The following is a 20,519-nucleotide window of genomic DNA, read 5'->3' as shown; positions in this document are numbered from 1 at the left end:
GTCTTGCTGAACAAAACCGGATAACAGTGACATCAAGCCTTTTACTTGTCTCCTAGATGGAGAAAGTGAGACTTCAAAGGTAGATCTTTAGGTCTGACTCTGAACGGATGCGCGCCGACCTTGGAGTCTCCAGACGCGCAGCGGAGGATTTTGCGCACTAAAACCAAGTAGAGCTGAAGAGCGACAGAGCGAGCGGACTGCAGCCTGCAGCCCGGGCACTGGGATACGGGCTCACTTTGGCTGTATTTTTTTTTTTACCGCGTACATCGACAATTTATTAATAATATTGCTCCGGATTAAGAGAGGGAAAATATAGTCCATAGTTTATTTCGGTTTGGCTGGATTTGAAACTTAGAGGAGTCTTGTTTCAACTGAGCCGCCGAATGCAGACGTCTCATCTGGCTCGTACAGCAACACAACAGTCCAAGCTGCTCAGAGGAAATCCCCTCAACATCCTGAGAGGATTGTAGGACTCTTTCTCGAAAGTGGATTGAACAAGGATGATTCCAACCGCCTTACCGACTAAGTAAGGTATTGCCTTTGCGAAACGGTAAGGGAAACTTCTACATTTTCTCACAACGATAAGAATCAAATGTCCCATCTCTGGGGCGCTTCCAAATACATAAAACAGGGTTTTTAAGTGATTTAACAACGTAACTATTTCCACTTTCCTCTCAGGTGATCACAGCGATGTTTCAGCAGCATGCGAGTCTTCCCCTCTCCAAATCTTCCAGAGAGGATTTAATCGCCGCTCATCTTGAATAAGAAGAGAAGTCGTTGAAGATGAGTGCTCTGCAAACATTCTTGTTTTTTGTCCTCCTGCACCAGGTGAGGCATGAAATCCTTTAAGGCGAGGTGGCAAATTACGCAGAAATATGTCTGTGGCAGAGAAGACTCAAAAGAATATTTTATTTGGGCTGTTACAAGAAATAGATTTGCGTCACTCAAAGTTATATGTTTAAACTTTTGTTTAGTCTATACTTATACATTTTGTTGACATGCTATGCCATTTATTGTATATCTGCATCATACAGCTGTCTAAGATGTGTGTTTCGTCACATAGTGCCAAATTTGATCAATTCCTGGCAGGAAATTTGAGTAATATTTGGCACAGTCACCAGCAGAAAATGTGTTTGCCGACCAGAGCTTCTCATTCAGTCATACAGGGGACGAGCTTGTTTTTATATTATCTGAACTTGCAGAAAATTCTGTGTAATACATTTTATTTGAATTAATTTGATTTGTTTTATGTTCCTTAAAATAGAGCACTCCTCTACAGATATGGTGATTTACTTATTGTCAGTAGACTACTGAAAAATATTTTAGACACAAAAATAATAAATCCCAGTCCAGCTGATTGCATTTAATTTTCCAGGACAAACTTCACCTTTGTTGTAGCTATTATGTATTCATTTTATGATATGTAGTAAATGACCTAAGCATAGCATCTTAAATTATTTTTCCTTATTGACATTTTAACTTTTAATGGGACCCTTGTCTTCCTCATTCAGATATAGAAATTTACATAACATCCCTATTGATGCAAAGGCTTTTTATAATATATAATTAACAACTATACAGTGTTAGTTAAAACATTGAATTACTTTACTATTAACTGAATACTATTTATTGATGTGCAATGGTTTGCAAAGTTTATAATTTATTCCCATTGTTACTTTATAATTCATGTTATGGCATTGGTAACCTGCTTCTTGAACCTATTGCTCCTTCTTCATTTCTTCACCTACATCACACGCACATTTGTGGTCAGCGATTATTTGAATTTATTTTGCTTCTGGGCGTGACCAAGCTTTGACTTCTGTGTCAAACCCCTGACATCTGTGAAGTATCTTTGCCATACTAAAATTCACTTAAAAAAAAAAAAAAAAAAGCCAACTGAGAACAATAGGTGAAAATTGCAGAAGCCAGAGATTTACCAAACTTGTGCCATTTCTCCATGATAACTTCTACAGTGACGACATCCCTAAATATACATTCAATATTCAGCAATGATTTATTGTGTTAAGCTTCTGGACTTAATCTTCCTCTAGTCTAATTCTGTTTTTATTGCAGGAGGTGCTCCAAAAAGAGCTTTAGGAGAAATATAATGATCTTTTTTTTCAACATCTGTTGATGTTGTCCTCAGTAGTTGAATACAGTTTGGGGTTTATCGTCATCATCCTTGCTTTACGGCCATGATCAGACCTGAAAAGAAAATGCCATGTGATTGTCGAAGTTCTTCACATCTGTGCTGTCCTCACGGAGGGCTTCTTTAAAGATAGCCTTGAACTGTGCAGCTGCAGCAGCGGCAAAGTGCTGTCTGCTCTGGCTGCTGTTGTAATCAGCCTTGTCCCTATTGGGAGCTGTGCCTCCAGAGAGGGAGAGACAGACTGCCTCCCTGGAGAGGCTCTCGTCATATGCTTCAATGGCTTCCTTCCCAGCAGACTCACCGCTGTCTGACTGGGGACATTTTGGCCCTTATCAATATTACCCCAACTTTGTGGGTTAAAAACTGCAAAAATAATCAGGCTGATGCTCACTGAAATAAGTGCAGTGAAACCTATTGGACAAGTTTTCTTTTTTTTTCTTAGTTTAAGCGACACTGGAAAAATGCATAAGCATGACATTGGACAAATTTGCAAGGTCAAATATCAATACAGGCAGTCCTATGGGTGTCTCAGGATGCACCACCAGGAGACCCTTTGATACGAAATGTTGGATTTTTCGTTTTAGGCGGAGGTTCAGTTCAGTGGCCAAATCATCAAAAAAACAAACAAAATAAAACATTTCTCTGCCTCTCACTCCTTAGGCACAGACTCCGAACATGAATCAAGTGGTGAAAATGTAACCTCATCCATGGCATCTGTGCCGTACCCCAGGGACAAATAAGAGGGTCAAAGCCATCCTGGGAGAATCCATTCTTCCCCATGACATCTGCTGCAGTTATCCTGTGTGCAATGACAGCAGAACAATGTAGATGAAGATGAAACATATTTGAGAGCCTTGCTCTTTGCCTTCTCCCCTTGCCTGTCCTGCCCTGCCCTGTCTCTTTACCACAGATTGCATGCAGTGAAAGTTTGTTGTTTTTGTTTTTTTCAACTGTGCTTGGGATTAAGTGTGAGAAGACGTTGACAAAGTCTATTACGCCTTTTTATCTTATTGCCGGGGTGAGAGCTCTTTTGGTAATAATATGTCACCACAAAGTATCTGCGTGGCCCACGCCAAGAGGATCAGCGGCGGTGTTAAATGTACAGCTACCGTCTCCGAGAACTAAAAATGCCACCTAGGGTCGGACCGAGCAGGGAAGGAGCTTGAGCATCTTGATAGAAGGGCGTGACGCAGCGGAGAGACAAAGCTTAGCTGGTTACTAGTAAGCTGAACGTGTTCTCTGGATCATACCGTGCCTGGAGTTCATCCCTGCAACTTTGAGGTGCAGTGATTTAAGGGATTACAAGTCATTTCTCAAGAGGATTTAGCATTAGTTTTCAACTGTTATTTATTTATTTACTAACATGTAGTTACTTGATACTTTATCTGCTCATCTCTTAAAAGAGCAAAAATCTTTCCAAAACGAAAGGCAGAATTTGATTTGCTTCCATTTCAGCCACTAATATAGTTGCAATATTCTGCCAGAGGATTGGGTTTTTTTCTCTTTTTTTTTTCTTGTGTTTTTTTTTTCTCTGCAGTAGGAGAGTGAGACAGTGATGCTTTATTCAAAGTCGAAAAGTGCTCTGGCAAGGACAACAGTTTTATCCCTGTCTTCATAACAAAACACAAATTCTACAGAAATTCCCTCTCTAAGGGCTCTTTAACCCTTTTCCCCTTCCCCATGCTCAATTAGGTTTGGTTTTATTATTTATTTATTGTATATTTAAAGGCAACTAACACTGGGAAGTGTAATAAAATGTACAGTGGGGGGATTAGGAGCAGCTCTTTAATCTCACGCTTCTGATAATACTGCATGGGCTGATTGATTAGTTTTTCAGGAAGCTTATGTCAGAAAAACCTAATCCGCCTTTGGATTGTGCCAGCCTTGTAAGGTTTTCCGCGCTGCCACTTTATCATGGCGGCGAATTACAGAGCTGCTGGGCTGTGATAAGGTCCTCGTCTCTTTTACAGACCCCACCGCCCAACCCCCTGCACCCCCCTTTCCCTCTGGACAATAAAAAAAATTGTGTTTATATTCTTCACAACCCTGCTCTGCCTGGTCTTCACATCAACCTCTCCCAGGATTTGCCTTGTAAGGAAGAGAGGGGAAAAAAAAAAGAAAAAAAAAAGAGTGGAACTTAAGTCTTCAAAAACCCACCAGAGAAATTGGGTTGGGAGTAAGAAAAATATGAGAGAAAATGCCAGGCGGACCAGTAAAATTTCTGTGGAAGTGATTAAACATGGATTGACAGAGTGAAGAGGCCTTGTATGCACGCGCTGCCTTCCAGGAATCATTTTGGAGCTTACATGGTGCTGATGTGTATCTGTGCTCATATTGGGGTCGCAATCTTTCTAGCCAGAAGGCTTGACTAGATAATCCCTCATAAACAATACTGTCTGTGGCATTTGCAGTCCTCAGCCTGTGTGTTGTCTTCAGACCTCTGAAGGAAAGGTTGTCATTTCTGCAGGTGAAATCCCTCAAATGTAGCTTGCAGCCACTATAGGCTGCACTGACTGTATTGAACCCTGTAACCTATTCCTTCTCCGATCATCAATCATAATTGTGTTTGTACTGGCAATAAATCCATGATGAAGGTCCTGAAATGATGAAAAAGAAGCTCCGAAATGACTGATAGCTGGGACACAGTTGCCCTTTCCTTTTGACAATAACCCTAATCCGGCTACTGGATGGCCCATTAAAGACTTTGGTCAAGCAATTATGAACAGCACGATTACTTTCCCGATTGCTGCTCTTGGGATGTGAAATCTTTAGGAGGAAGCGAAGTGCCAAGCTCTCTTAAAACAAGTCACACCCACTGTGGTGGCGCTGGTGCAGGAAACATTATGTTTAATATGATATTGAGTTTCCAGATCTCGGTCCACAGCTATGAATTTTTATGGGCAATGTGCGGCCCGAGGCAGTAGATCTACAGGCTCTGCTACCTTATAGCGTTGTCATTACCGCTCTGCAGTGTCAGAGACATCAGCCTTACTGTTTAGCACACCGTTTACTGCATTGCTTCTCTCTGTCGCGCTGCAACAAAACAAAATGTGGCGAATATCATCTGAGGAATTGAGGTGTCACTTTTTCTTTTATTGTCAAATATTGACATTAACTGTATGTCGGAGCTACCAAACTTTAATCACACAAACCCACGACTCAAACAGGCAAAGTGTTGAAAATTTCTGCCTGTGAATACTTCCATAAATCCCAAACACTCTGATTTACAAAGTTCTTAATTACCACCTGGTTGGTTCTTGGAGAAGGCAATCACGCTACATGTCAGAACTCAGGAAAATGATTGACCTCTTTAATTAAAACTGCATTGCTTTCCTGTAAAAGGCGAGGTGTGACAGCTTTAGAATAAGTACAATAAATCTCTTTTCTGATTATTCTCAGTTTTGCATTTCTTCTACTGCCTCTGAGCTTTGAGGCCTTTCTTTCCAGCTTGTCATTTTCAGCCCCTAACAAAGCACTGTCAGCTCCCCTCTGTCTTTGTATATTTCCTGTGAAGTACCTGTCTTCAGAGCTACTCAGAGAAAAAGGAAGCAATGTCTTTCCAACGCTTGTTTCTTCTTCAAAGGGAGCGGTTTCTGTGAAATCAGCCGTCGCACAATCTGCTTTCAGAACAGAAACATTTGCTCTGTCAAATTTAGTGGGCGTGCATTGGAGCAAATCGAGTAAAAACATTTTAGGGGTAAAACACTCCTATCGTTTTACAGCACGGAGTTGAAGAGAAGAAAAATAAAAAAAATTGAAGTTGTCAAACAAAACAGAAAAAAAAAAAAAAAAAAAAAAACAGTGAGAGAAACATTTAGATTATGTCTTCCTGGGTTGAAAGCAGTAAAACTAAACACAGAAGGCTGTAGTATTAAATTAGGAATAACATGCCATGCCTGCTCAAGTATTAGCCGAGGAGTTTTACAAGCACATTCACCATTGTTGTACCGAGTACGAGGTGTTAAAAACTGGTCAAGAGAATGATAATTACACTGAGTCCAATGTGCTTTGTGGTATTATCCTCCTGAATCCCTGCTATCAGGCACGCGGAGGTGTGCGGCAGGTGTCAGGCACCAGCACAGGAGTTGGTGCTTTGACCAAGTAAGGGGATTATGAAACTGATGATGCGTTGAAAGGTAACGCCTGCCTAAAAGTGAAGTGTTCAGGGCTTTGCTGCTGTCATGTGTGGCAGGTGCTGAGATAACACAAGTATCCAGATTACCTGCAGGCTCTCGTCCCAGAGTCTCCGCTCGCTCCCTCTCTTCTCTCCTGGTGGGATCTTTGTTAACACTTTTTGAACACCTGACATCATCGCTGCATTTCAATTTCCCACACCCGGCCATGTTCACCGACATCTCATTTTCACCCCCAGGGCTCCTGCAGTTAGACATATTATTTTAATACTCTTACTCTAATCTGATTGGAATAAACACAATGAAGTCATAACATTTTTTAGTTCTTCATTTTGATTGACTGCTTTGTCCGATTTACTGATGCCTGCAAATAAAGTCTTCATTTAAATGGTTACTAAATCCAAGATTTCTTCAACCAATAAATATATTTTAGGTTTTGTCCCCCTTAATAGCTGCAAACAGTTGTGAAGGGTAACTAAATGTATTGAACTGGGTACTGTACTTTACTACTGTTTTGTAATACTTTTGCTTTATATATATATATATATATATATATATATATATATATTGTACTCCTTACTCCAGCAAATCCATAAATCCATAAATTATTACAGTCTATAAATTACATTCCCAGTGTATTTAATAAAGGACCCTTGTTGACCAACATTAAAATGCTGCATTGATGTTAATGTATCTGTAAAAGTATTTCCATTATAATTCATAAGACATGGACAGAGACAGTTCTGCTGCATTTAACAGATTTTAAAACGTATTATTCTATTCTCGCTTGATTTAAATATTTCACTGCGACCCCACTGGTTGTAATTTGATATATTCTATGAATGTAACTTCATTACTTTTCAATAAAAACAAAAAATTGGAAGTAACAGTAGTAAAAGTAACAAATGACAGATTCAATATAAATTATATTATATCAATATAAATTGTCCTTATTTATTTTTTATCAGTCATCAAAAACTTTTTTTCTTGAACAACAAAAAAATACAACGAAAAAAGTACGTTATCACAAATATTAACAAGCTCTTTGTCGCAATTACATTTGAAATCATTACTCAAATGACCCTAATAGCAATAATATAAGAGCTTAAGTTTTTGCTGTGTGTCGGCTGCATCCGGCAGTAAAGTTGTAGTCAGCACAAGTGAAATGTAATGTCTTCCTTAAAAGATAACATCTTTTGACACCTGATCGCTTTGCATCATTCGTTGATATCATTCATGGTAATAGTCATTGATGGTTTAGGATTTCTGCCATCAACAGATTTGACAAAATCACTGACAGAAAACAGACAGCAGGTAAACCGAACGGTGACTTTATAGTTGCTATGTTATGTAACTTTGTAGACGTGACTCCTGGAGTTTGCTGACTATCTGACTCTCGAACGGAGACAAAGTGTCAGTGAGGTCGGAGCTAACTGCGGTGTAATTTCCTGTGTTTTGTTCAGTTTATTAGGGAACGTAAAGCGTGTTACCACAATCCAGTGTTGGCAGCTTCCGCAGCAGGAGAAGTAATTGTGTATGATTTGTGCAGTTTAGTGGATTGCTTCCTGTAGGGAAATGCTCTCTTTGCTGGCGCAAACATCAATACCAATAGAAGTTTGTCAATGTCCAAAGTAGATGAGGCGCGACATCGTTTCAGTCGGTTTCACTGCAGATGCAGAAGAAAAGAGAGGATTGCGTGATTGAGCAAGAACAGAATAACACTGGCACTATAAACATGACTAATCGCTCACATCATATGATTTATGCTCGCCACAAGAGGGTTACGTTACGTGCTATAATTTATGCTAATCATAGGTTGCGAGCAGCCCTGAGAAACATCACGAGCCGTCAGATCGCATGTTGTCACAACATGTGCATAAACAGGCTCCGACTGTCAATTTTGGTTTATTATACTTTCAACGGGATCATGTTTGTTGTTTTGTCTTTGTGCGAGAATAAAAAAAAAAAAAGGACTTGCCTGGAGAAGAACTCACTGTTGAGATTGCAAGTAGTCTGCATACTTCTAAATTCTTGAAGAAGGTCGCTCTCTATCGAGACTTATTGTCCTTTCTGTTCTCCACAGGAGAGGTCAGAGGTCGAGAACAGCATCAGATCAACAGCACTCAAAGCGGTAGAAATACATTGTCTTGCCCAGCGACACAACTGGAAGATGAAAGCTTGCTGATGTTGGCTCATGATTTGGTTCCTAAAACGTAAAACGTATCATCTGGCAATATATCAATTTATTTCTAAACACTGGTAATAATGCAAAAAGTATCAAATTGGGCAAAATTCTATTTATCATTTTATAAACATTTAATGAAATATATTAACACAAAATAATGTACTTGTAAGGAGATATCAGCAACTATGATTCATCCTGACAAATACTGCACGTAAACAATCTGTCAAGTCTTCATACTGTATCAATTTACAATTATATTATAGTGTGTTATTAACCATTTATTGTACACGATTTATCTTATAAGTGCAGTAAAGTGCAACAAAAAACTGTAGTATCTACTTATAATTTAGTAAAAGGTGCATCTACGTACGCGACCAACAGTCAGGTAGCTCCACAGTGCTCATTAAAAATACACTATGTAGCTTCCTGCTTCTTTATATACTCGTACTAGCTCCTCATTTCTGATATTGTTAGATGCCGTTTCAATTTTTAGCCTTTAATATCACAGCACTAATCAATGCACACCTAATACCATTTTTTTTGTCTTTTTAAGTTGCTGGTTGCCTGTACTTAAAACTAAGAAAAATACAGTCACATACATGAAATGTTTTTTTATTGGCTAATTAATTTTAGACACCATTTTCAATCCATATTTAATGTGAGGCAAGAATCAAATTTGCACAATTATTATGCGGTGTGTGCTCATACACCAAAGTTTTGCAAAAGTTTGATGTTTAACAGCTTGTTTTTTTTTAAGAACTCAGCTTGACTTCTTCAGTCACTCACTGTAGGAGTCTTCATCTGTAGCAGTTTTTACAAGTTAGGTTTCATGAGAACGGTGTGATGCGCCTCAGGTGTGATGTAAATAAGAGGTGGAGGCGATGTAAAGATACAGCACTGGTAATACTGCTGGGATTAAACCTCAGCATCATACATTTTTTTGTCTTTTTTTAGCTCGTCAGACCCTTTGTTCTCACCATCAACACTTGGAGAAAACGTTTATAGACAGTCATAGGCTGGCCTGGTGTAAATAGACTGCGGTGGAGTAGCTCTTAGGGCCCAGGGTCACATTTAAACAAACTGGAATGTATACCGTGTATGATGTAGTGTATCAAAATATAATGAGAAAATAAATCCATCACATCATCCAATGTAATAATGAGGTAGTTCATTAGATTGCAGCCGCTCTCAATATTCACTCCAAAAATGATGTGAAGTGTGTAGATAACAGTTACCACAACTTCAAAATGGGATCTATAACATCTTAAGCAGGAGTGTTACGATACCGGAGGCTGTAGTCTGTCTCATTCTCACAGAGGTCAGGTGGTAATGGCCGAAAAGATTATACTGGAGGGTAGTAGATATACTACATGCACACGCACACACTAACCATAGCCGCCTGTGATTGGTAAGGTGCCCCCGGTGTGGATTTGCTGTTGCGATCCACCACAGTGCTAAAGCACCTGCCATGTGTTTCCCTGGATGGCCTCTGATTAAAAGTGATGGCTCTGGAGCGTGAGGCTGTTCCAGCGATCAGAGCACCAATCTTTTCTTCTGCAGAATGTGGACTCTCGCTCTGGGCTGCCTAAGCGCCTCCAGGGCCTTCTCTCCTGGAACCGGCTCTGGGTGTGAATCATTACAAATGATATGCCCTGCAACATCAAGAGGAAGATGGCTAAGGACGGACGTCGGGCAGGGGGATTGCAGGCTGAGAATGGTTTTAACGTGAAGGGAGCCACTTGTCATGTTGGATGCTTGAAAGCAAGAAGCTGCAGTCGATCCAGCTCCGCAACCATCGGCGGTCTAATGTAAGCAGCGCTGGCTGAGCAGCTCTCGTATGACAGGTGTTTTGCCGCACTTGTAGCCCACCTATCGCTCGAACAATAAGTGGGGATCCTTGAGTTCTTTCAATATAAATAGGTAGGGTCTTGAATGTCTTTAGTCACCAGTAATAAATTGTAACACACCTGATGAACTTTTGAAAATCGATAAACCTTAAATACACACTTGGAACCTTTAAAGCCATAACATGGAATAAGTCCATCAAACTTTCTGAAGTTGAAATATCTCTACCAAAAGGAATAATGAACATCACATTCAAATCTGCTAGAAATAATAATTGATTAATTGACTTCCGTAATGTGGTCAAAAATAAACACACAAACAGGAAGTACTGTCCTTTTCAATTGGCAAACAAAACAATCTGAAAAGTAACATACACGCTCACCAAAACGCACACAAGCCGGCAGAAATAAAAGTAACGCACCTAGCTGCAGGCCCTGAGTCTGTGCTCGGGAGCAGTGAGACCCACAACTATTCGGTCGGTTCACTGAAACGAGCCAAAAAAAATACAGATGTGGTACCTTACTTCAGAGTCACGAGTTTACCGGTCTCTGGCTATCTGATGAAGAACGCGGAGGACGGCAGGTGTGCCGGCCGGCGGGTCGGTCCCGCGTCGGTCTGTCCCGCGAAGTCAGATGCACCTTGAGCGTGGCCTTTAGTAAGCCTGTAGGGCTATCTGGCAACCCTTCAGCTCCCGTGTCGGAAAACATTCACTACAGCCTTCAGTGGTAGCTGGGTTAGCTCACCAGTGGCTAAAAGTCCGTTCACTTTGCTGATGAACGCTAAAAGACGCGCGCGTTGGCGAACGAGCCTAACTGCAAACGTAAACATCTGTATCACACACTTCCGAGGAGAAATGTCTCCGGCGCCTCTTAAAGTCATGTAGAATTGATATCCTGGCGGAGATGATCGGGTCGATAATCTCACACACCACCTATATACTTATTTCTCCATAAAACTTCCAACTCTTCACGACGTGATCTCTCTTATCTCACATCTTCGCGATCTCACTCGTCAACCAATGAATGACGAGCGTCAACTTCACACTCAAACTACTCCCCTTTAAATTTCACAATAAAACAGGATGTTTGTAACTGTGCATTTGCAACTTTTAAAAACCTATTTATACAATTGGTTTTTTTATAGTATCACTATGCTGCATCTTTAACCTTTATGAACTGAACGAATTGTCTCGACATCATTTTTTTTACAAGGCACTATATTCTCCACCTGGGTACACACCGGTGCTGGGAAAGTATTACGAAAGGCGCTGGTGAAGGCGGTGTAATTTTCATGGGGAGTCCAGATTTTTACTACATAGGAGCGCATCAAGTTAATGAAGCTTCAGACACAGAAAATTAGCAGAGAAATGAATTGCACCACCAAAGTGAGGTCAATTTGCACAGATAAATCCATGAAGAACAGTGGAGTGCATCATTGGAACTGCTCTGCTTGCACTGATGAGCAGGTTAATTGCCCATTTTGTTTATTGTGAGAAAGATGGCTGAAACCAATTTTCCCCAGACGCATATCCCAGCCCTTATGTGCTGGAAAACAGAATCGGCTTTGGGAAATTCAAAAACAGATTATTTTACCCCCCTGAAGCAAGGAACTTAGAACTGAAGACAATGCAGAGGCATCCTCTCCAATTCATAAACAAACAAACAAAAAAATGATGAGAAAGGAAGCAGAAAAGCACATCTCAGATCATGAGAGGGGATCACACCGTCAGCTGTGCCAGGTTGAGCGAGATTTCCATGGTCGCCATCAAAACAATGCTGCAGCCTTGCCCGCGGCTCAGAACCCATCACAGTCGAGCACAATGTCGCCGGCTTCTCACTGCAAATGCATTTTAACAGCATCTCTTCAGATGATCCAGAAGCCAGATGTCACTGGCTTCTTAATAACTTTCTAGAGGCTAGTTCTGGTCACTATGGCAATTACCTTTATGTCAGGCCTCTAAAAGATATGTCTACCCACGGGACAAGCAGGCAGCCAGCTCCATAATGCTCATTACAGATGAATGTCGAAGCTGATTCACCCTGACTTGCTGTGTGGCTCGCTGCTGCTCAGGCTGTCTGTATTTAAGTTTCACTAAAACCCCTGGATGGTACTGAATGGCACAACATTGAATCAAATACCCTTTATCTTTGAACTATACAAGTGACATTTGTGCATGTTTTATTTCATTAGAAATGTCCCTGAGGTGCAGACATGGCAGCAGAAATATTCAAAGGTGAAACAGTCCATACATTTGAATATCTATAAAATACTTAACTTCAAAGCCTCAAGTTAGATTTTATGCAACATTAAAAGGTTCTCTTAGAGGCAGTTTGTGAAAAGACTTTACAAGCAAAGGAAGCCCTTCTGCAGTTACAATATTTTGCAGTTAATCCAACAACCAAAGTGCATTGAAAATGAGTTTTACTCAGCCAAGAATGCAGTTTTGACACACATGAAATAATGTGACAAATAGATCCAGCTCAATAATTGCTTTGTGAAGTAAGATAAAAGTCTGGAGATGCACAGGCAGTTCACTCATTTCCCTCTGTGATGTAAGAAGGAAGAGTCTATCCTTGACAGTTAGAAAAGTACACGTAGGCCTTATGTGTACCCGTTACTTTATGGATGTAGATGAGGAGGATTTTTCCAAAACTTCTTTCTTTCTTTCTACACGTTTTATTCCGAATTATGTTCAAATGATGCAAGAAAGTACAGACACTTTTTTAAGCCCAAAATTGATATGTAAATATATATAGCATAATAATAATTTCCGATAAAGATACCTTAAATTTGGTAATGAAAACTGGGTTGAAACAATATGTCAACATTTCATGTTTTGAATAGTCAATTTACAGGTGAAAAATATGCTTTCCTGTTCTCTTTGGAGGATAAACAATACAATGTATCTATATTAACATGTTTTTGTTTATTTCCATTCTGCGATTTCTTGTTATTCATCAGATGACATACAAGCTGATACTGATAAATCTGTAATAAGCTAAAATTGGCAGATGATATCGAAGCTGTTTATATTCTGTATCAGTAAATGGGGGTTTATCTAATCAGCATCCGGCCAAAACATTCAATATCAAAGTTATTTTTGTTACATTTCATTTGTTAATCAGGTTCTTTTAAACCATTTTGTGCAAATGAATTGTGCAAATTGTCAGTTTCTTGCCTCACCTCAGTTTAATTGCAGATTTAAAATCCCCACAGTAGAATAAAAAAGGCAGTCTTCATGATGGATCAATTAATGTTTGCATAAAACCTCATGATGCATGAGGAAGCCTTTCGCCCCCTGAGAGTGTTAACTGAATTGCAGATGCTGAATAATGAATAATGGGTTCAAGGAATCTCAGTTTACAGGACTAAAGTCATTATATTGTAAAGTATGAAGTGGTTATAAAATAAGGTATATATAATGAGAGAGATCTGTTCAGGAAATATGTGTTAGGCATGAGATTTGAAACTGAATATTACCTGGAAATATCAGCTATGAGCAGTTTTAGCACTAACAAAGAAAATATCTTTTTTTTTTTTTCAAAGCGATGGAAATTACTGACAGCATGTATTGTGCACCCACCGTGATGTTTACTATATTACCAAGCACACCCCTTTATAAGACAGATATATACATATGGTGTATACAGTCAGTGTAATATGTCTGCTGGGGTGTGTAAGGTTCATGCCCCGTTCTGTGGTTTTATGTAGGACACGGAGGAATAGGAAGAAGCTAAACCACACAGACAAACATCCGCAACTCACTTAGCCTTGTGCTGTTGGAATGAGGTCTGTTGTTTTCAGCTCCATAAGTCTGCAGTTATTATCATAATAATGTCTTGTTTCAAGTCGCCCTGAAATGCCTCTAGCACGGCAGCACCGATTAAGAAATCTTAATTAGGCTTTTGTAGATTCTCCTTCATCAGACCTTGTCTCTTTTTGCATGAAAACTCTGATTCCTTTAGTCTGTTTTTAAGAGACACTACTTCTGCCTAAATGAACAAGGTGTGCTAGCGTGTGTGTGTGTGTGTGTGTGTGTGTGTGTGTGTGTGTGTGTGTGTGTGTGTGTGTGTGTGTGTGTGTGTGTATGTGTGTGTGTGTGTGTGTGTGTTGGTGCTGTTTCTGTGCAGGGAGACAGAAGGAAACCAAAGCCTATGTGTCAGTGCAAGCTTTCAAGTTCCCAGTGCTTCATCTCTCTCGGGGCATTTAAGTATTAGATATCCCTCTGCTGATCCCCTTGTTGTCACAGCAATTTCCCCAGTTGCTCATCATACTTAAACTCGCTCATTTCCATTATAATCATCCTATACAAAACGCACCTGAGATTTACACTGAAAGACAATTTGGTTTCACCTCTGAAGCTGCACAGCGTGACACCCGATATGTAACGGATATCGCAGTTTGAGCGGTTGGGAAGACAAGTGCCATGTCTTTCCTTGTTCACGGCAGTGAGGAAATGTTCCTGTTGGGAGCTTGCAGATTTTATGTGCAGCATGGGCTGTTATTGTGATGTTATAGGAGTCAAATCAAATTAACAGCTGAGCTCACACGAGGTATTGCTAAGTGGCTGCGTCAGTGGGGAATAATGCCACTGGAATTGGTTGATTAAACGACTGTGGATGTGATGAACTACGCAGAGGGACATTATTACAGTGTTGCCTCATTCATCCATGTTTACAGGGAGCAACTGTCTTAATAAAGCATTGTGAGGGCTGATAAATGGGCCAGGCTCACTGTCCGTGGGAGACACATTGATTTCACATTACATATCCAGATAGCCAAGCTATTACCTTGTGCTTTAGGCATTAAGGTGTTCCTACAGCCTGAGACTTCAGCAGCACAGGGGAGAAAAAGCTGCAGTTTTAAGACACACAGTTTCACAGCATAAGATGTACGTAGCTCTTTTACATGTCAGATGGAGAGGTTTGTATGTATGTGACAAAACTAATTGTGGCAGCCAGACCTAGTTTGTTAGCTTTGTACACATGTGCCTCAACTAGGCTTAGAGCAAAATTATAATTACTCTGGAAGTCGTGTGCAGTTTCTCAGTGAGAATTCAAACAGCCGCTCCTCTGTACTTTCAACATCTGCTTCTCTCAGTTATCCCTACAACCGAGCCTGGGGAAAGCCGGCACTACTAATTACTAATAAAAACCAGCTAAGCTTATTGCTGTGAATTATTAAAGCTTTATCTGAAGTGGACCAGGAAACGCTCCCAAAGCTAAACGGCTTTGAGGTACAAGCAGGGATCACAGTTCATTGCTGCGTCTGGATTAACACTATATTTAGGATACTTTGCCACACTACTGAAGAATAATGTTTTATTGTTGGGCACCATTGCAAGCCAAAGTTCACAGAGTATGTAAGAAGTGCACCTCTGATCTAAATCCAGGGGATTTTCAATTCTCTTGTAATTTGAGATTTAAAAAGCTTGACGGAAATATTAGCAGTGCATCCAAAATGATGCACTTAATGTGCTTCTTGATTTCCCCCTACTGATTCTCTAGTGTCTAAAAGTAGTTTCATGACATGCAATTGAACTACAAGTGTATAACTTTTTAAAAAATTAAACAATCATTTTGTCGAGATTCAGTGATGCCAGTTCCCAGTTTCATCTTCTTTTGTTTGAATTATTTTTTCATAAGTACAAAAAGTTCAAGAAAGGAACTTGATTTTTTTTATAAATCCTATTCTGCCAAAGAATCCAGTGGCTTTCTTGAACTTGTTTTCAATAAAATGTCATCTATTCGAGGACTGAGCGCTCCTTCAGCAGTCTGATTGAAGTGCAGCGTCTGCTTGAAGTTCTTTTTGTAAAGCCTTAGTTTACCAAACAAAGTTTTTCCCAAGGGTAGTTCTGCTGTAGTTCAGCATTCCCTTAAGTGGATCTTAAACTTGTGTGACAAGTGGATGCCCCATGCTTATTCTTTTTTTTTTTTTTTTAGCTTTAATGTTGAAGTGCTTTTCTTTAACCCTAGTGGTGAACTGCTGCTGTGGGAGATTTTCATTGCAATCATGAGAAACCAGTTGTCAGTGGGTGTGGGCAGTGCTTTGATTTGTTGTATTTCATGACATTTTCTGCCAGAATCATTGTCTATGAAAGGTACATTGTTGTTTTTTTTCTGTGGTTTGTTTATAATTTACATTTAATGAACAAACTGGAACGCATTCCTTCTCGTGTGCCTGTAAATTATTCCCTTGGAATAACCAATCTGAAACTATTCAGGAATAGTAAGCTTAATTATTGAGTCACATTAATCAACAACACATTTCTGTAAAAATGATATTACAAAATAGGTTTTATGTCCCTAAATATTGTTTTTTTGTCCACCTGTGCTCTGCTTTCTATCAAGGTCACATGCAGGAAAGTGCATGGAGAAGCCACAGAGCTCATCGAGTGGAGGGACAGCGATAATGAACCAAAGCTATCTCCCACAGGGGCCAGTCCACGGATCCTCAACCCTCTGCGTTTGTTTGCCAGGGGCTCCCCCGAGTTCAAGAGCAACATAAGGGAAATAACATATTTACAGAACATGGAGGACTTTTGGGACTGGTTATCTAACCAGACAGATGTTCAGGGCGCACAGGCCAGAACTAAACGCAGACCCATCGTCAAGACTGGCAAGTTCAAAAAGATGTTCGGGTGGGGGGACTTCCACTCCAACATTAAGACTGTCAAACTCAACCTGCTGATCACAGGGAAGATCGTGGACCACGGGAATGGGACTTTTAGCGTTTACTTCCGCCACAACTCCACGGGCCTGGGAAACGTGTCGGTCAGCCTGGTGCCACCTTCCAAGGTGGTGGAGTTTGAGATCGCCCAGCAGTCCACACTGGAGACCAAAGACACCAAATCATTCAACTGTCGCATTGAATACGAGAAGACGGACCGCAACAAGAAGACGGCCCTGTGCAACACCGACCCATCCAAGGTGTGCTATCAGGAGCAGACGCAGAGCCACGTGTCATGGCTGTGCTCGAAACCCTTCAAAGTCATATGCATCTATATAGCCTTTTACAGCGTAGATTATAAACTGGTGCAGAAGGTATGCCCTGACTACAACTACCACAGTGACACACCTTACTCCTCCACAGGATGACCTAGCTATTGTTAGAACGCATCAGCCCTTTGTTTTATCCTTAAAAAAAAATGTCAATGTCAAGCTCTAAACTCCTTGTCCTGAAATATCTAAATACCTGAGACATGTTGCAGGGAGTGCAACTTACAAAGAGACACACACGGGAAGGATTTGGCAAAACTTTTGTATATACTGCACAAGTATACAGATTTAACACTTCGGATAGTTGGGTGTCCAGGGACTTGGTTTTTAGGGGTTGAATTGGGATTCAGAGCTACCTTGGGTGAATCCTGCCCATCACAACAGCACATGTTCTCTGTAAAGCACTGCTATAATTACCATGTTGTCCAGATGTTTTCTTCAAGGCTAGACCATAGGCAAGGAGCCTCCCCAGTTGGAAGTATATAGCTGGCGTCTGCCAGTGCTGCAATGATGCTAACATTATTAAATAATTTCCTCACTTCGTTTAAACAGTTGTAGGATGAAAGTATGACAAGACTTTGAGTCATGTTAATAATTACGATACACAAACATTTGAATAGTTAACAGGGTATCAAATAATAATAATAATAAAAAAATCACATTCGGATCATTACTGCATTTTGATTTATTAATCAAAACGATCCATTCGTCGCCTTCGAAGTGGAGCGAACATCCATTTGTACCTGTTAACAGAACGCAGACAGGACAATGTCTATTATTTTAGATTAGTTTGATCAATTGGTTTCTTTTCAAAAAGCTTTGAATAATGAATATATTCCTACAACCAATCTTTTATCTGTTATCTTTCTCTTGTAGGGACTGAAATAAAGCAAAATTAATTAATTGATTCAACTTAATTTAAAGTGCCAATGAAAGAATAAATTGATCCAACAAATCTAATGCAAAAGAAAGGTGAGAGCATGGTAGTAAATTCTTGCACATACTGTACATTATCTCGGTACCTCTCTATCCATAACGTGGCTTCAGCTTTGTCTGCTCCATAAAATGTGTTGGTTTTCTGCTACAGCCGTCATAAGGCATGTGTATGCTAAACTAGTCTGAAATCCAGCATCTGTGTTTTGCAGGATGCACTTTGAGGCATCAGCGTGCCGAGCGAGCCCCGCTGCGGATTAATGTGTCAGGAGAGGTGGGGAGGGGGAAGCAATAATTGCAGGACAGGTGGATTTAGTGAGTCTGGCAGACAATTATCAGCACTTTGTCATGGTCCTGCCACCAGCCCTGACATTACCTGTCTTTAATAGGCTTTAATTAGCCTGGGAAATTTCATTTACCAAGAGTGGAGAAACTGAAAGAAGAAAAAGACAAAAAAAAAAAAAAAAGTACAGAATCCGTCTGCAATTTTAATGAGAAGTGGGACTAAATTTGAAATATCAGACATTTCCCAGTTGTACAACAGGCTTAAGTTGACTGACTTTTGTGTAAAAGTGGATGACATCCAGTGTCTTAGTATATGGTGTAATGTGCTTTGACTTCACTGGAACAATTTAAAACGGTTTTGTTGAAAATCATCTCCACATGAAATGCCGTTAGGTTGTGTTGTTTGCACATGTTTTTTTTTTTTTTATGGCTATGGCATGTGCCACTGATGACATATTATATTTTATATGTCACATCTCATGTCTGTCTCCATCAGCTGTAAATGATCCTGCCACCTTCTACACATGAGGTGAGGTGTATAATACAGAACTAAACCAGAGTTGATCTATGTTGATGTTTTAGTTCTACTCCTTTGTGCAAATGCTGTGTATTAACGTGTAACTCTAAAACTAAACGTGTTTGATTATGGCTTCAGAGTAAATGATGTCAGTTTATTCCAATTTTTTCCAGAGAAATATATCAATAAGTATACTGTTCCTTCTTTTTGGTGTTTGTTTGTAAAGAAATATCATGTAGATAAATGTCATATTTATTGCTTATGGTTATAGATTGCTTTGATTTCCATTTTTGTAATTGCAGATTGCCTATTTTGATTTCCTGCTTGCTTAATCTTGTTTGGACAGTTTCCCCTGTAAGATAGAAATAACAGCTCTTCTGTGTGTATAGTGTAATTACAAATGTTCATTTTGGAATATTTGATTCCATAGAAAGTTCATTTTGTTAAAATGTAATTGTAAAGATCAATTTAGGTTTTTATGGCATTAAACCTTATTTGAACTTGGCTCACTGCATATTGTCCCACTGAGTCAGCTCCCGTGTGATGGTCCTCACAGTTGTCTCGTTTCATTCCTGAAAGGACTTCTCAACAGGATAAACACACCATCTTAAGAGGTACATTTCAGTGTAGCTTTTTAATGGGCAATAAATCTGTGTCCACAGGCGTGGATGATACCAGAGGTACACCTCAGGGAGCACATCCATTTTGCCGTGGCCATCAGGGACAGGGGTCTTTTCATTCGCTTCCATTACTCTTATCTGATCAGGGTGAGGCACCTACTCCTTAGGCATCAAGTCACACCAGGCTTCCCTGCTGCACGCATCCAAATCCTTGGGAAACTACGAGGAAAGGCAACATGCATTCACTTTTCATGGTTCATGACAGTAATGGTTAGTAGACAACCAAGTAACAAATAACTTGCATTTTGTTTGCTAGTTAACCATGTTATACGACTATTTGTCCACGAGCACTGAGAATATATAATGCATGTGTATGTTTATCAAATTTAGTGGGGGAAAAAAAAAAAATTGCATTTATCTCTAGAAAAGATATTAGTGTTCACACCAAAAATACAAGGATTTTAAGTGGCATTTACTTCAGTGCAGCAGAGCTCATTGTTTTTATGATCAGCTGTAAATGTCAGGTTTCCGTTGCTTCTTTGATGTCATCGTCCACTGCTTATTGGACAAGCTTGTTTCCTACGATCCAAATGACAGAAGAAATTTTAAATTTTGACGCCACTGCGGGCATCTTCTTTTTCAAGCACGGCAGAGGAAAGCGAAAGGGGAAGATAAAAGGTTGGAGAGGCGTTCTGAAGCCGAGATGGTATCAGGTCTTTGCCTAGGATCTGTGCTGAGAGGGGCGGACGAGGATCAGCAAGCCGCTGATGAAGACGTCTCTTCCAGCAGGAAAGAGCGGCCTCACATTCGCTTTAATTAGAGCTTGTGCCGAGCATTCACACATAAAAAAAAAG

The 20,519-nt window shown here is 40.0% G+C and overlaps 1 protein-coding gene across 1 annotated transcript; it reads left to right on the top strand.

Moving 5' to 3' along the window:
• On the top strand, nt 1–19,551 carry nxph2a (neurexophilin 2a). The gene is made up of 3 exons (XM_069154708.1): nt 1–550; nt 679–828; nt 16,663–19,551. Exons 2-3 carry the CDS (start codon nt 784–786, stop codon nt 17,407–17,409), a joined length of 792 nt encoding a protein of 263 aa, XP_069010809.1. The 5' UTR covers nt 1–550; nt 679–783; the 3' UTR covers nt 17,410–19,551.
• Nucleotides 19,552–20,519: the final 968 nt, after the last annotated feature.

Source organism: Embiotoca jacksoni, unplaced genomic scaffold (assembly GCF_022577435.1).
Source record: "Embiotoca jacksoni isolate LCO1_2020_lvr unplaced genomic scaffold, fEmbJac1.0.p SCAF_2, whole genome shotgun sequence".
In the NCBI taxonomy this organism is placed as follows: Eukaryota; Metazoa; Chordata; class Actinopteri; family Embiotocidae; genus Embiotoca; species Embiotoca jacksoni.
The sequence above is the reverse complement of the archived record's forward strand: the minus strand, read 5'-3'. Positions and strand labels throughout refer to the sequence as shown.